Source organism: Erpetoichthys calabaricus, chromosome 12 (genome assembly GCF_900747795.2).
Source record: "Erpetoichthys calabaricus chromosome 12, fErpCal1.3, whole genome shotgun sequence".
Taxonomy (NCBI): domain Eukaryota; kingdom Metazoa; phylum Chordata; class Cladistia; order Polypteriformes; family Polypteridae; genus Erpetoichthys; species Erpetoichthys calabaricus.
In genome coordinates, this window is record NC_041405.2 from 153,899,655 (window position 1) to 153,915,683 (window position 16,029).

The following is a 16,029-nucleotide window of genomic DNA, read 5'->3' on the forward strand; positions in this document are numbered from 1 at the left end:
GGGTGCCTCGAGAGGAGCTGTGGTATTGTATGAAGAAGTCAAAAGTGGCAGAGAAGTACATAAGAGTGGTACAGGAAATGTACGAGGGAAGTATGACAGTGGGAAGCTCTGTGGTAGAAGTGACGGAGGTGGGATTACATCACGGATCGGTCTGAGCCCTTTCTTATTTACAATGGTGATGGACAGGATGACAGATGATGTTACACAGGAGATCCCGTGGACTGGGATGTTTGCTGATGACATTGTGATCTGTAGCGAGCAGGTTGAGGAGACCCTGGAGAGGTGAATGTTTGCTCTAGAGAGGAGAGAAATGAAGATCAGTAGGAACACCACAACAGAATACATGTGTGTGAATGAGAGGGAGATCAATGGAATAGTGAGGATGCAAGGAGTAGAGTTGGCAAAGACGGGTGAGTTTAAATACCTGGGATCAACAGTACTGAGTAATGGGGATTGTGGAAGTGAAAAAGAGAGTGCAGGCAGGGTGGAAGGGTAGATTTGTGACAGACGGGTACCAGTAAGAGTGACAAGGAAGGTCTACAAGACAGTAGTGAGTCCAGCTGTTATGTGAGTTAAAGACGGTGGCACTGACCAGAAAGCAGGAGACAGAGTTGGAGGTAGCAGAATTAAAGATGTTAAGATGCATTGGGTGTGATGAGGATGGACAGAATTAGAAATGAGGACATTAGAGGATCAGCTCGAGTTGGACGGTTGGGAGACTAAGTCAGAGAGGCAAGATTGCATGGGTTTGGACATGTGCAGAGGAGAGATGCTGATTATATTGGGAAAAGGATGCTAAGGATAGAGCTGCCAGGTAAGAGGAGAAGAGGAAGGCCCAAGAGAAGGTTTATGGACGTGGTGAGAGAGAACATGCAGGTGACGGGTGTGACAGAGCAAGGTGACGAGGACAGGAAAATATGGCATCACCCTTAACGGGAGCAGCCGAAAGACGACGACCAACATGAAAAATTGGTGCTGGTACTACACATTCTGGCAGAAATATTTAAATGCAAACATTATTTTTAGTGAATTAAAATGACAGTGAAGAGAATATTTGCCTACTTTAAAAGAATTAAGAGATACGGTAGATTCACACAGTATTCTGACTCCTTCACGTTCTGTACACTTGATTCCGCCTGAATATTAAATGAATAAAAAAATTACCATTTTTGACCATCAATCTACACTTAATAACCCATAATGATAAAGCGAAAACATGTTACCAGAAAGGTTTACAAATTTTTTAAAAACCAAAAACGAATACCTCTCATATCTGTAAATATTGAGACCCTTTGCTGTGGCCCTCCAAATTGTATTCAGGTGCCTCCTGTTTGCTTAAATTCTCCTTGAGATGTTTCTAGGACTTGACTGGAGTTCACCTGTGACAAACTGAATTGATTGGGCATCGCTTGGAAAGGCAGAGGTGTACCTGTGTATAAAAGGTCCCACAATTCACATTGCATGTCAGGACAAAAACCAAGCTATGAAGTCAAAGGAACACTCTGTGAAAATCTGCAGTCAAACTGCAGTGTGGCACACATCAGGGCAAGGTGATGCAACCCTTTCTAAACTTTAAAGGATTCCCAAGAGGACAGTGCCCTCAGTATTAGTGAAATGGACGAAGTTTACAACCACTACCACTTCCTAGATTTGGTCATCCAGCCTGTTGTGATGTAAGATTTTGCATTTAACTTGATAAATATTTTGTATGTCTTTATTTGTAATTTAGGCAAAGCAATGTAATTTAGTGTTACATTAGTGAGAAGCACTCATGTTTACCCCCACCAGGAATGGGTCTCTTTAAATTTTACGACAGAGTTGTGGGAGGATGTGCCTTAAACCAGTTTGGCGAGTATTTCTCTGCTAAAGTCTTTCAACCCCTGAAAGAAAGCCAGGATGCCTAACATATGGTCTTGGGGTAGGGTGGCAGGTTTTAAGATGTTGTATTCCCCCATTGGTCTGAAGTATGGCTGTTTGGAATTGGCTTGTATCAGAAGCCTTTAAGTACCATGATGTCCTATTGGCTCTAGGGGTTGGACAGAGAATCTATAAATCTGCTTGCTCAACCACATTCTCTCTCTCTCTTACTAACCTCTGATGATGATGAAGCATCTCTCTTACTAACCTCTGAAGAAGACAACACAATGGAGAGCCCAGCTCAGCAGCCATATTGAACAGGCTTGTGGCCTGTTCTGAAGAAAGCTGAGCACCAATGATGCCTTAACTAGAGACATTTTAAATAACTAACAAGTCTGTGTGCCGCCTGAAACTACACATAACCATTTAATCAGGTTGTATGGTTGCCAATATTCAAATGTACTTTGCATATTGTTATTATTTATGAATATTATCAATAATACATTATTTTATGTGTAACTCAACTCCTGCTTGTCTTTTTACTACACCTAATTGCCTGAAGTTATAGATATAGAAGGGAAGGTAGGGATATGTTATCCTCTTTAATAAAATCCCTGTGTGCGTCCATGTGTCCGTGTGTGTGTGTGTCTTCTGGTGAAGTGCGCATGCGCGGGGCACTCTTTAATAAAGGACATCATTGCTGGGGAGAGTGCTAATTGGGTACTCGTGGCCACGCACATAAAATCCATTGCTGGGGAGATGCCACACATACAATAATCAGCTGCACGCCAGCACAGATTAAAATACTTGCTGGGGAACTGCACAGTACTTGCTGGAGAGACGCCACAGCTACGATTATCAGCTGCACGCCACACATTACATCAGTTCCTGGGGAGACTCTGCTGATTGCCCACTGTTGTGACAGAGAATTAAACGCATATTACGGACAAGGCGGAAGTACAGGGAAGGGCGGAATGAGTGGCAGAGTCACCGGCCTCTACCAGATGCTTCAAAGGCCGCCTAAGACTGAGAGGGCGGGACCTATAAAGTATCGCGCGGCCGATCCAATTGGATTTCAGTAAATGAGATAACACCTAAAACATAAGGCACGAAAAATCCAATCGGGTACTAAGACGCGGAGACCAGCTTCCCCAAAGAGGTGGGATTAGTGTTTGTTGTTGTGCAAGTGTTCACTCTGAGGATGTCAGATTTGCAGTTAACAAACTTGGCCTGGTAAAGTGTCAGTCGTTGAAGGGGTTTTCCTAAATATACGAATTTTCATGATATTACAATAAGATGACTTTTTAAAAGTTGATTTATTTTCGTCCACATAAAATCCGCTGCTGGGGAGACGCAACACATACAATAATCAGCTGAACGCCAGCACGGATTAAAATACTTGCTGGGGAACTGCACAGTACTTGCTGGAGAGACGCCACAGCAAGCTAAAATAAAGAGAGGCAGGATAGGAGATCTTCAAACAGACACAACACATCAATCAACAGCCACAGAGGAGAGGATAAATGTAATATTAATTATATTTACTGTATTGTCATATACGTTTCTATTTTATTTTTATTATTATTTTACTTTAGGCTTCTTGCAAAAATATTTTTGACAAAAAAAAAAAATTAAGACAAGAAACAGAATGAGGTCAAGGTCCCTTGCCATTTAATATAGACTGTTCCTACTAATGTTTATGCACTACTGTTCTTGAGCCCGTTATTGTAACGGGCTTAATGTCTAGTATACTATAATACCTTATAAACAGTCTTAAGTCTGTGGGATTTGAGGCGTTCTGACAGAGGCTACATCTTAATAATACAAAGGGGAAAGTAGAGCAATATATTACTCTACCAAGGCAAAACACAGCCAAACTGGGTAACTGGGTAAGAAATGCCAGAGTTATGTTTGAAGAAGATAAGGCACTGCTCATCACCTGCCTAATACCATCCTTATGGTGACACATGGTGGTGGCAGCATCATGCTGTAGGGATGCAGAGACAAAGAGACTGATCAGAATTGAGGGAACGATGAATGCTGCCAAATACAGAGAGGTCCTTGAAGAAAACTTGCTCCAGAAGGCATGCAACCTCAGACTGGGGTGACGATTCACATTACAGCATGACAATGACCAGAAGCATACATCCAAGATAATGCTGGAGTGGCTTTGGGACAAGACTTTGAGTGTCCATGAGTGGCCCAGCAAAAGCCCAGATCTAAGCCACAAAGAACACGCGTGGCGAGACCTGACAACTGATTTGGTATACTTCATTGATCCTCAAGGGAAAGTTGACCTTTGGGGATCAGAGTGCAGGGCCTGCCATTGTATTGTACCCCTTGAGCAATCTTCAGAGTAAGGGCCTTGCCTCAAGGGTCCAAATGGAGTAGAATCCCTTCTGGCAGTAATGGGATTTGAACCAGCAACCTTCTGGATACTACCTGAAGTCCTCAGCCACTGACCCACCACAGTTTAGAGACATTTTCTGTCTCGTCTGAGGATTTGCCAGGAAGAATGAGGATAAACTGCCCAAATCAAGGTATGCAAAGCTTGTAGAGACCTACCCCTGAGGCTTCAAATCTGAAATTGCTCCCACACAGCCATCCATAAAGTACTAAAATTAAAGGTTTGAATAATTCTAGGAATTAGAGATTTCAGTTTTTGATTTTTAATAAATTTCCAAACCTTTCCAAAAACTTAATTTCACTTTGTCATTACGGGTTATTGAGTGTAGATTGATGGATAGAAATTAACCATTCAAAATTAAATTTACAACACAAAAAATTGTATGAAGAAAGTGAAGGGGTCTGAATACCTTCCGAATCCATCGCATTTGAGACCTTTCTCATGTGCTCCCCACCCCACATTTCAGGAACACAATCTTGCCTTTCTAAAACCCTCAATGTCTTCTTTGTTAGCCACTCAGATGTGGACTGGCCTGAATAGTTAAGTCATACTGAATGTCAATGTCAATTTATTTATATAGCACATTTAAAACAACATAGGAATACTGTGGCCAAAGTGCTTTACAATAAAAGAAGAACAAAACATACAATTAACATAAATAGAAACAAAATAAATGAACATATATAAAATAAATAATAAATAGTTTACCTTGAAAACTTGGACAAATGACCACTTTTATTCATTTCCATTATTCTCTGGCACATTCAAAAATTGACGACCGTAACTGCTTATTTCAAACATGCACGCTCTCTCACAAACTTACTGGCAAATTGCTGGGTCAAGGACATGTGTGAACAAAACACAGTCAAATGTTTCTAGAAAGCAGGGGCTGCAGTATACTGGATTAATAAATAAAATGACTTCTACAGAGCGGCATGGTGGCGCAGTGGTAGCACTGCTGCCTTGCAGTATGGAGACCAGGGTTCTCGTTCCGGGTCCTCCCTGCATGGAGTTTGCATGTTCTCCCCGTGTCTGTGTGGGTTTTCTCTGGGTGCTCTGATTTTCCCCCACCGTCCAAAGACATGCAGGTTAGGTGGATTGGTGATCCTAAATTGGCCCTAGTGTGTGATTGGTGTGCATGTGTTGCACCCTGTCCAGGGTTTGTTCCTGCTCTGCACCCTATGGTAGCTGGGACAGAATCCAGAAGACCCCCATGACCTTGTTCAGGACTAAACGGGTTACAAAATGACCGACTGACAGAATTCTATGACTGGAGTTAGGTACTAAATCAACCACAAAAACTGCCGGAAAGGAATTGTCTGGATCTGTCCATTATTAAAAACTAAAAATGTCAAAAGTTATTTCTTCACCCTCATGGCACATATTAATTGGCAACATTAAATTGTGAATCATTTCTTATAAGTATTAAACGAAAATGTTAGCCTGTTCTTGACTTTTAAAATGGAACTCAAAGGACACTAGTTCAAACGTGAAAACAAAAGCCTTAAAACTTATGGAATATGACCAATTTAAAGCAGTAAGGGTTTTTGATTTAAGAAAACGTGCCTTCCGTTTTCGTGAGGAATGAGAACAAAAGTAAACTGGAAGTAATACATTTCATCACATGTTCTTCCTACTGCTTTTACTGAAGTCACGATGCATTTCCTCTTTGCTTGTCGGCTCACAGCTGCCATTGTTAATGGAGAATTGCCAGTTGATTCTTGCCTCATTATAGCTTCAGGTTGCATATTTTCCTCCTTTGTCTCTGGAATTCTTTATTGGAGGTAGCAGAGTTAAAGATGCATTGAGTGTGATGAGGATGGATAGGATTAGAAATGAGGACATTAGAGGGACAGCTCAAGTTGGACAGTTGGACAAGTCAGAGAGACGAGACTGCGTTGGTTTGGACATGTGCAGAGGAGAGATGCTAGGTATACTGGGAGAAGGATGCTGTTGTGATGTGATATTTTGCATACAAGATGATAAATATTCTGTATGTCTTTATTTGTAACTTAGGGAAAAGCCAAGCAAAATGACACCTTTTATTGGCTAACTAAAAAGATTACAATATGCAAGCTTTCGAGGAAACTCAGGCCCCTTCTTCAGGCAAGATGTAACGTAAGATGTGATTACATCTCGCCTGAAGAAGGGGCCTGAGATGCCTCGAAAGCTTGCATATTGTAATCTTTTTAGTTAGCCAAAAAAAGGTGTCATTTTGCTTGGCTTTTCTCTACATTCATAATGGCTAACACAGTACAAAACCCTAGTACTTTGTAACTTAGGCAAAACTAAGTCAGGAAAGTGAATTTTACGACAGAGTTGGGGGAAGTGCCTAAAGCCAGGTTGGCAAGTGTTTCTCTGCTAAAGTCTCTCAACCCCCATAGGAAAGCCAGGCTGCCAAATTGCCAAGCTTTACCTTAACATATGTTTTGGGGGGCAGGTGTGAACATGTTCTACAGTTAGGTCCATAAATATTTGGACAGAGACAATGTTTTTCTAATTTTGGTTCTGTACACTACCACAATGAATTTTAAATGAAACAACTCAGATGCAGTTGAAGTGCAGACATTCAGCTTTAATTCAGTGGGGTGAACAAAACGATTGCATAAAAATGTGAGGCAAGTAAAGCATTCTTTAACACAATCCCTTCATTTCAGGGGCTCAAAAGTAATTGGACAAATTAAATAACTGGAAATAAAATGTTCATTTCTAATACTTGGCTGAAAACCCTTTGCTGGCAATGACAGCCTGAAGTCTTGAGCTCCTGGACATCACCAGATGTTGGGTTTCCTCCTTTTGAATGCTCTGCCAGGCCTTTACTGCAGCGGCTTTCAGTTGCTGTTTGTTTGTGGGCCTTTCTGTCTGAAGTTTAGTCTTCAGCAAGTGAAATGCCTGCTCAATTGGGTTAAGATCAGGTGACTGACTTGGCCATTCAAGAATTTTCCACTTCTTTGCTTTAATAAACTCCTGGGTTGCTTTGGCTGTATGTTTTGGGTCATTGTCCATCTGTTTCATGAAACGCCGCCCAATCAATTGGACTGCATTTAGCTGGACTTGAGCAGACAGTATGTCTCTGAACACCTCAGAATTCATTCGGCTGCTTCTGTCCTGTGTCACATCATCAATAAACACTAGTGTCCCAGTGCCACTGGCAGCCATGCATGCCCAAGCCATCACACTGCCTCCCTCCACCGTGTTTTACAGATGATGTGGTATGCTTTGGATAATGAGCTGTTCCACGCCTTCTCCATACTTTTTTCTTGCCATCATTCTGGTAGAGGTTGATCTTGGTGTCATCTGTCCAAAGAATGTTTTCCAGAATAGTGCTGGCTTTTTTAGATGTTCTTTAGCAAAGTCCAATCTAGCCTTTCTATTCTTGAGGCTTATGTGTGGCTTGCACCTTGCAGTGCACCCTCTGTATTTACTTTCATGCAGTCTTCTCTTTATGGTAAACTTGGATATCGATACGCCTACCCCCTGGAGAGTGTTGTTCACTTGGTTGGCTGTTGTGAAGGGGTTTCTCTTCACCATGGAAATGATTCTGCGAACATCCACCACTGTTGTCTTCCATGGACATCCAGGTCTTTTTGCGTTGCTGAGTTCACCAGTGCTTGCTTTCTTTCTCAGGATGTACCAAACTAGGTTTTGCCACTCGTAATATTGTAGCAATTTCTCGGATGGGGTTTTTCTGTTTTCGCAGCTTAAGGATGGCTTCTTTCACCTGCATGGAGAGCTCCTTTGACCGCATGTTGTCTGTTTACAGCAAAATCTTCCACATGCAAGCACTACACCTCAAATCAACTCCAGGCCTTTTATCTGCTTAATTGATAATGACATAACGACAGACTTGACCACACCTGCCCATGAAATAGCCAAGGAGTCAATTGTCCAATTACTTTTGAGCCCCTGAAATGAAGGGATTGTGTTCACAAAATGCTTTAGTTGCCTCACATTTTTATGCAATCGTTTTGTTCACCCCACTGAATTAAAACTGAAAGTCTGCACTTCAACTGTGTCTGAGTTGTTTCTTTTAAAATTCATTGTGGTAATGTACAGAACCAAAATGAGAAAAAAGTTGTCTCTGTCCAAATATTTATGGGCCTAACTCTAGATCAGGGGTGTCAAACTACAGGCCTGGAGGGCCGCAGTGGTTGCAGGTTTTCATTCTAACCCTTTTCCTAATCAGAGACCAGTTTTCACTTCTGATTAAATTCTTTTACCATCATTTTAATTGCCCTGTTTTTAAGGATTCAGTCCTCTGAATTTAATCTGTTTCTTCATTAAATGGCAGCCAAACAGAAATGAGATGTGAAACGAGCCAACAGATGACCAGCTAAACTGGGATTTCAAATTCTAATCAATTTCACTCCAACCAATCTCTTAATGAGAAGCAGGTTCTTCCTGTTAATTAAACCCATTATTTAATTCCACGGCTTGTTGCTGCTCTCATTCTGCCACAGCAGACATTTCCAAAACTGTTGATTTTTCAGTTTTTTCTAAGGACACCGTCAAAATGTCTTGGTGACCCGTGAGATCAACATTACCGAGACCTTCACTTTTATTTTCAGATATCGTGTGATGGGCACAGATGAGCTGGTCACGTGGTGGCTTGTTTTATGTCTCATTATTGTTTGGCTGCTAATTAAGGAAAAAGAGACAACTAAGGGGCCTGAATGAAGTTAATTAAAATTAAGGCAAAAGAAGTTAATTAGCAGCAAAAACTGGTCACTCCAGGACCGGAGTTCGACACCCATGTTCTAGATGATTCTTGTTTCATGTGATTTTGAAACTTGTTAGCATACATATGATTATTATATTTCTTGTTGTATGTTGAGTGCCTTTTTTGTCTGCTGCTGAAACTATGAAACTTCCATTTGAATTCAAATAGCTTCCTTCCTTCTTTTCTTTTTCCTTTCTTTTTTCATTCTTTTTTAGAGTTAAGAGGTGACATGACTGAAACTGAATGGTTTACATTAGTGCACACTATAACTGGTGCTATTGACAAGAAAGAAATATTGATTTGTAAAGTGCCTTGTAATAGTGGTCACAATATTAGGGACTATATAAAATAAATGATTGATTTGTGTAAAGGTGGTCTTTATATGTATATTATCATGTATGTCTACATGAAAAGAATATGTGCTGCTTCATGATAGGGCAGCATAGTGGTGCAGCTGTAAAATACATTGGCAAATAATATCATATTCCTGCTTGGTGACCATTAAAGTAGAATTTATACGCTATGTGGTTGTTTGTGTGGCTTTTCCCCAGGTACTTTGATATAAACACAAAACTTCTTACTGGCCTGAGTTGTGACCATGATTAAGTAGAATTCCAAATAGGCTGGCTCCTGTCTCGCTCCCCTTGCAACTGGGTATAAACTATGCCTCCCTGGAAGATTGTAATGGAATAAAACTTCACGGATGCTCTGTGATAGAAGTCAGCTTAAAATAAAGACTAACTGCTCTAGATAATTGCATAAAAATACAGACCAGCTAAACGACTGACAAACTAACCTAGATGGGATTACTATATTGTTCTTCACATTCATCGGGGTCTTCCATAGTGCTCCAGGGATATGACAGTAGCAGAATATAAGCAAAGTATTTCGTAAATAAAACAAATTCTTACTATTTGCCATCCTTTGTCCAGCCAGCTCGCGTTACGTATTCCACAGTGGGAAAGAGCGTTGAGAAAGGGATGACAAGCTCTTTATCTTGGGCAATTGCAAACTGCAAGAGAAATGCAATTCATGAAGAAAGGAAAATGAAAAATAAAATCTCTTATTACATAGTTGGTGTAATTAATATGGGAAATTCGGGGATTCAATTACTACATTCTCAAATCCTGTAACCCAATATGCTTAACACCTCTACATAATTTCTCTTAAAAAAAAGTTGGAAGGGAATACTCCACTATATACACTGGGTACAGAAAAGAATCCCCCCCACACCCCGAAATATTCCCATTTTGTTTTGCTTTACTGCCTTAAATGAAAACACACACAAAAAATATTTACTTACTCCAACATCCAACTAAAAGATATCACAGCAATAGTTCAGAAGAATTTTAAAAAATCAAAAACAAGATTAATAAAGGACCCCCCCATGTCAATGTCATTTTGTGGAAGCACCTTTTGCTTTAATGACGGCCTTGAGTCTGTTGTGATTCTTCTCTGTCAGCTTTGCACATCTAGATATTTGCCCTCCACTCTTCTTTACAGTTTAACTGTTCAAGTTCAGTCAAATTGGATGGTGAGCGTTGGTGGACTGCAGTCTTCAAATCTTTCCACAGATTTTCAATGGGATTTAGGTCTGGGCTCTGACTGGCCACAGAAGGACATTCACATTTTTCTCCTTCAGCCACTGAGTAGTCAATTTGATTCGGGTTGTTGTTGTGTTGAAAGGTGAACATTCTGCCAATCTTCAACTTTCTGACAGAGGGTAGCAGGTGTTCCTCAAGAATTTGATGGAATCTTGCCCCATCCATTTTTCCTTCTACCCTAACGAGAGCCCCAGGCCCTATGGCAGAAAAACACCCCCACAACAGGACACTGCCACCTCCATGCTTTACTGTAGGTATGGTGTGTTGTGCATGGTGAGCTGCATTGGTGTACCGTTTGGTATTGAGACCAAATAGTTCGATTTTGGTCTCATTTGACCATAAGACCTCTTTCCACTTGGCATCAGAATCTTCAAGGTGCATTCTGGCAAAGCTCAAACAAGCCTTAATGTGGCCTTTCTTGAGAAGTTGCTTTTTCCTTGCGACCATCCTGAACAAGCCACACTTGTGGAGCGTTTGTGAAATTGTTGTCACATGTGCACAATGACTACTCTTTGCCATAAAATCCTGTAACTCCTTCAAAACGTCCATTGGCCTCTTGGTAGCCTCTCTTACCAGTTTTCTCCTTTCTCTTCCATCTAGATTGGAGGATCCAGGGAGGGTCCTAGTAGTACCAAGCACTTCTTTAAGATGGACTTTACTGGGATCCTTGGGATTGATAAAGCCTTTGAGATTTTTTTGTCTCAGTCTCCTGCCTTATGTCTGTCCACAACTCTGTCCCTGAGATCTTTTGAAAGTGGCTTGCCATCCATAGTCAGTTGTTTGCTGTCAGTTGCACTACCAAGCAAAGGAATGAATGCTCCAGGAGCAGCTTCACTAATCACATGGATTACAACTGATGACAGGTGGAAGGAAGCACTTACACCTGATTGAGTTGGGGGGGGGGGGGGTCCTTTATTAATCTCTTGTTTTTTATTTTTTTTAAATTCTTCTGAACTGTAGCTATGATATCTTTCACTTGGATGTTATAGATTGCATTGAGAAAAGTAAAGCTGAGAAAAATATATTGGTTTGTGTGTTTTCATTTAAGGCTATAAAGCAAAAAAAAAAAGGGAATATTTCGAAAGGGGGGATTCTTTCCTATACCCACTATATACAAGTTATTCACACCTGGATTTGGGGATCCTCTGCCATTCCTCCTTGCAGATCCTCTCCAGTTCTGTCAGGTTGGATGGTAAACGTTGGTGGACAGCCATTTTTAGGTCATTCCAGAGATGCTCAATTGGATTTAAGTCAGGGCTCTGGCTGGGCCATTCAAGAACAGTCACAGAGTTGTTGTGAAGCCACTCCTTCGTTATTTTAGCTGTGTGCTTAGGGTCATTGTCATACCGCTTAGAATTAAGGCCAAAAAGTTCTATCTTGGTCTCATCAGACCAGAGAATCTTATTTCTCACCATCTCAGAGTCCTTCAGGTGTCTTTTAGCAGACTCCATGCGGGAGTTGGCCTTAATTCTAAGCGGTATGTGTGGAGACAACCAGGCACTGCTCATCACTTGTCCAATACAGTCCCCACAGTGAAGCATGGCAGTGGCAGCATCATGCTGTGGGGGTGTTTTTCAGCTGCAGGGACAGGACGACTGGTTGCAATCGAGGGAAAGATGAATGCGGCCAAGTACAGGGATATCCTGGACAAAAACCTTCTCCAGAGTGCTAAGGACCTCAGACTGGGCCGAAGGTTTACCTTCCAACAAGACAATGACCATAAGCACACAGCTAAAATAACGAAGGAGTGGCTTCACAACAACTCTGTGACTGTTCTTGAATGGCCCAGCCAGAGCCCTGACTTAAACCCAATTAAGCATCTCCGGAGAGACCTAAAAATGGCTGTCCACCAACGTTTACCATCCAATCTGACAGAACTGGAGAGGATCTGCAAGGAGGAATGGCAGAGGATCCCCAAATCCAGGTGTGAAAAACTTGTTGCATCTTTCCCAAGAAGACTCATGGCTGTATTAGCTCAAAAGGGTGCTTCTACTAAATACTGAGCAAAGGGTCTGAATACTTAGGACCATGTGATATTTCAGTTTTTCTTTTTTAATAAATCTGCAACAATTTCAAAAATTCTTTTTTTTGTCTGTCAATATCGGGTGCTGTGTGTACATAAATGAGGGAAAAAATTAATTTAAATGATTTTAGCAAATGGCTGCAATATGACAAAGAGTGAAAAATTGAAGGGGGTTTGAACACTTTCCGTACCCACTGTATATATAGATATTATATATATATATATATATATATATATATATAGATATTATATAGATATTATATATATATATATATATATATATATATATATATATATATATATATATACACATATACATACATATATAAATATGATTATCTAATGTTGTATTATTCATTTTACAGTGCATTGGCAAATATCTTACTGTGTAAGAGGCAATACAAAATCAAGACAAACATTAATTGATTATAAAATTCATCAGTGACTAATTAAACTACATGTTTTCATGTCTAAGGTCTGAATTGTAAAGGGCAGCAAAGATCTGCAGGATTTCAAATATTAAGTGTGAACCTAAAATTAAATAACTGTGGATTTACTTCTGTTATCAGAGAAGAGAACAAAATAACCACAGAGGAACATAGACACTAGATGCAAGGAGAAAGTGTGCAAGGGCAGCCTCACGGCTAACCTTTGACAGCTACAAAAGCTTAAAATGCTATACAGGATAGGGAGATAGGGCTAGCAGATTGGGTGGGTGGGCTCATATTTTGCTAATACCTGCTGGCAGCAGATGTAATGTGTACTTCATTAAATCTAACGAGACATAAGAGAAAAATTAAAAGTAAACAGTTGAAGAATCTTACCCTCCCAAGATAATCTGTTTTGACCTCTGCAAGTTTGAGGCAAATTTTTGGGTTCTTGCTGCCTAAAGACAAAATTAAAAGGGTAAAGAATTATACATCTCTGCTTTTAGCTGTACATATTGTAATTACCATTAATACCATCATCAAGATTGTGAGCACAGGCTGCTGATTAGTGCCATGATAAAAGCACGCTGACAAAACTGTGCCGTGACAAATGGGTGCAGCTAGTAACACCACTCTGCTCAGCAGATTACTTAATGGTAACACACTACACCATAATGGATTGAAATCTTGCAGTGCCTGTGAGGTTCCCCTGCTCAAGAAGGCACATGTACAAAACAGGATGTTCACTGGCAAACTAAAGATGGGCCTGTACAGTACATGTGCCTTCTTGAGCAGGGGGGGTCCTGCAGACGCTGCAAGATTTCAATCCATTATGGTGTAGTGTATTAACACTAGAATTACCAGAGTCTACGAAAAAACACGTAGATCCTGCCCACCTTAAATCCGTTCTCACCTCTCCGCCAGTGTCTTTTGTCTTCTAAATGTGCCGATTAAGACGAGCAGCAAGCAGCCGGCTATTCCATCCCTCACCGTTGCAGAACGTTCACTAAGTTCTCCCAGCTCATGCCTTGTTTGATTATTATAAAAGTATTATTATATAATATTGGTGTTCTTAGTGACTATGGTGGTCCTAACTGCCTTTAGATCATTAACAAGCTCCTCCCATGTATTATTTTGGGCTGATCCCTCACCATTCTCATGATCATCCTCACACCATGAGGTGAGATCTTGCATGGTACTCCAGACTGAGGGCGACTGATGATCATTTTATATTTCTTCCATTTTACGAATAATTGCAGCAACAGTTGTCACCTTCTCACCAAGCTTCTTGCTGAAGGTCTTGAAGCCTACTCCAGCCAAGATTATGTATATTTACATGTTTTTTTTAATATAAATGAAATGCATACTTAGCATAAGAAAATATTTAATGCAAGAAAAAACATTATACACAAAACAAATAAAGGGGTACCACAAGCCCATTTAAAAGAGGGCTCCTGTAAAGCACAATCTTTCGCAGCAAGTCTAAAAGCGGCACCCGTCCATATGTTGGTATTAATTGTTGAAGGCAGCGATTAAGCTGCACACATCTTGATTTGGATGTAGTAGTAACAGGCAGTATGGTCAACAATCCATGTCAGGTTATAACTAAAAATTTGGAAGGTTTTGGTGGATACCAGCATAAAAACTGAAACGTGTAATTTTAAAAAATAATGTAGTTATTAATGATTAACGGTGCACCTATTTATCCATAAAAATGCTTGTTAAGGCTCTGCTGCTCAAATAGATTTAATAGTAGAATTTTTTTTGTCTCTATTTCAGTTTCAAATTGCACCTCGCTGTCATTATTAAAGACGTTGACAAACTTATTACACACACCATTCACATACAAGTCGATTTACAAAAACATTACCTTGAAAATGTTAACACACTAACATAAAACAAACTTCTCATTTCCTTTAACATGTGCACTTTTGATAAAGGGGTAGGCTCCAATATTACATGCAGTCACAAAAAAGGCAATATGGAGAGACATTATCAAGACGCTGAAAAATGAGTTCACGCTTTAGTTTTCAGTCGGCTAGATTACTGTAACGCACTCCTCTCAGGACCACCAAAAAAGACATCAATCGATTGCAACGAGTGCAAAATGTAGCTGCGAGAATCTTAACTAGGAAAAGAAAATCCGAGTACATCACACCAGTCCCAGCGTCACTACACTGGTTACCTATGCCATTTAGAATTGACTTTAAAATCCTGCTGATGGTTTACAAAGCCTTCAATAATCTGCTCCATCCTGTATCTCTGAATGTCTTACAACTTACACTCTAAATCATAACCTTAGATCTTCAAATGAGTGTCTGCTTAGAATTCCAAGAGCTAAACTTAAAAGAAGTGGTGAGGCGGCCTTCTGCTGTTATGCACCTAAAATCTGGAATACGAGTTTACAGATTGAAATTCGCCAGGCTGATACAGTGGAGCACTTTAAAAAAACTGCTAAAACTCATTATTTTAAAATGGCTTTCTCACAGCTACATTTTAGTTTAACCCTGATATTCTGTATATGCATTTAATTATTTTTTGTGGCTCTGCTAACCCCTACTTTCTCTGCTGTTCTTTTTCCATTTTTCTGTGGTGGCATTCTGCTCCATCACCTCCCGATTAAAGCACCGTGATGTCCCTACATTGATGGATCGAAGGGCAGAGTTCCACGTGATCCATCATTGTCTAATTCGTCCACGTGACGCCTGTAAACCACGAGGACTGATTGAGATCATTGATGTTAGGTAGAATGCCTAGAGGGGGCTGGATGGTCTTGTGGCCTCAGAACCCCTGCAGATATTTTTTTTTTCTCCAGACTTATGCAGTTTTTTATTTTTTTGTTTTTTCTGCCATCCCTGGTCATCGGACCTTACTTTAATTCTATATTAATTAGTATTGCCTAATTTTATTTTTATGTTTTTTCTTTTTTTGTCTTTCTTCATCCTGTAAAGTACTTTGAGCTACATCATTTATATGAAAACGTGCTCTAG

The 16,029-nt window shown here is 40.3% G+C and overlaps 2 protein-coding genes across 2 annotated transcripts in view; one reads left to right on the forward strand and one right to left on the reverse strand.

Moving 5' to 3' along the window:
- rps28 (ribosomal protein S28) overlaps positions 1-16,029 on the forward strand; it is an 892,132-nt gene that overhangs the window by 377,377 nt on the left and 498,726 nt on the right. The gene's annotated exons all lie outside the window — the stretch shown is intronic.
- The window catches only part of dpp9 (dipeptidyl-peptidase 9), a 174,720-nt gene that overhangs the window by 43,139 nt on the left and 115,552 nt on the right, over positions 1-16,029 (reverse strand). Inside the window, exons 9-10 of the mRNA XM_028816596.2 lie at positions 13,436-13,497; positions 9,896-9,996 (exon numbers count right to left, since the gene is read on the reverse strand). Of these exons, the coding sequence (XP_028672429.1) occupies positions 9,896-9,996; positions 13,436-13,497 (163 nt within the window). The remainder of the gene's footprint in view (positions 1-9,895; positions 9,997-13,435; positions 13,498-16,029) is intronic.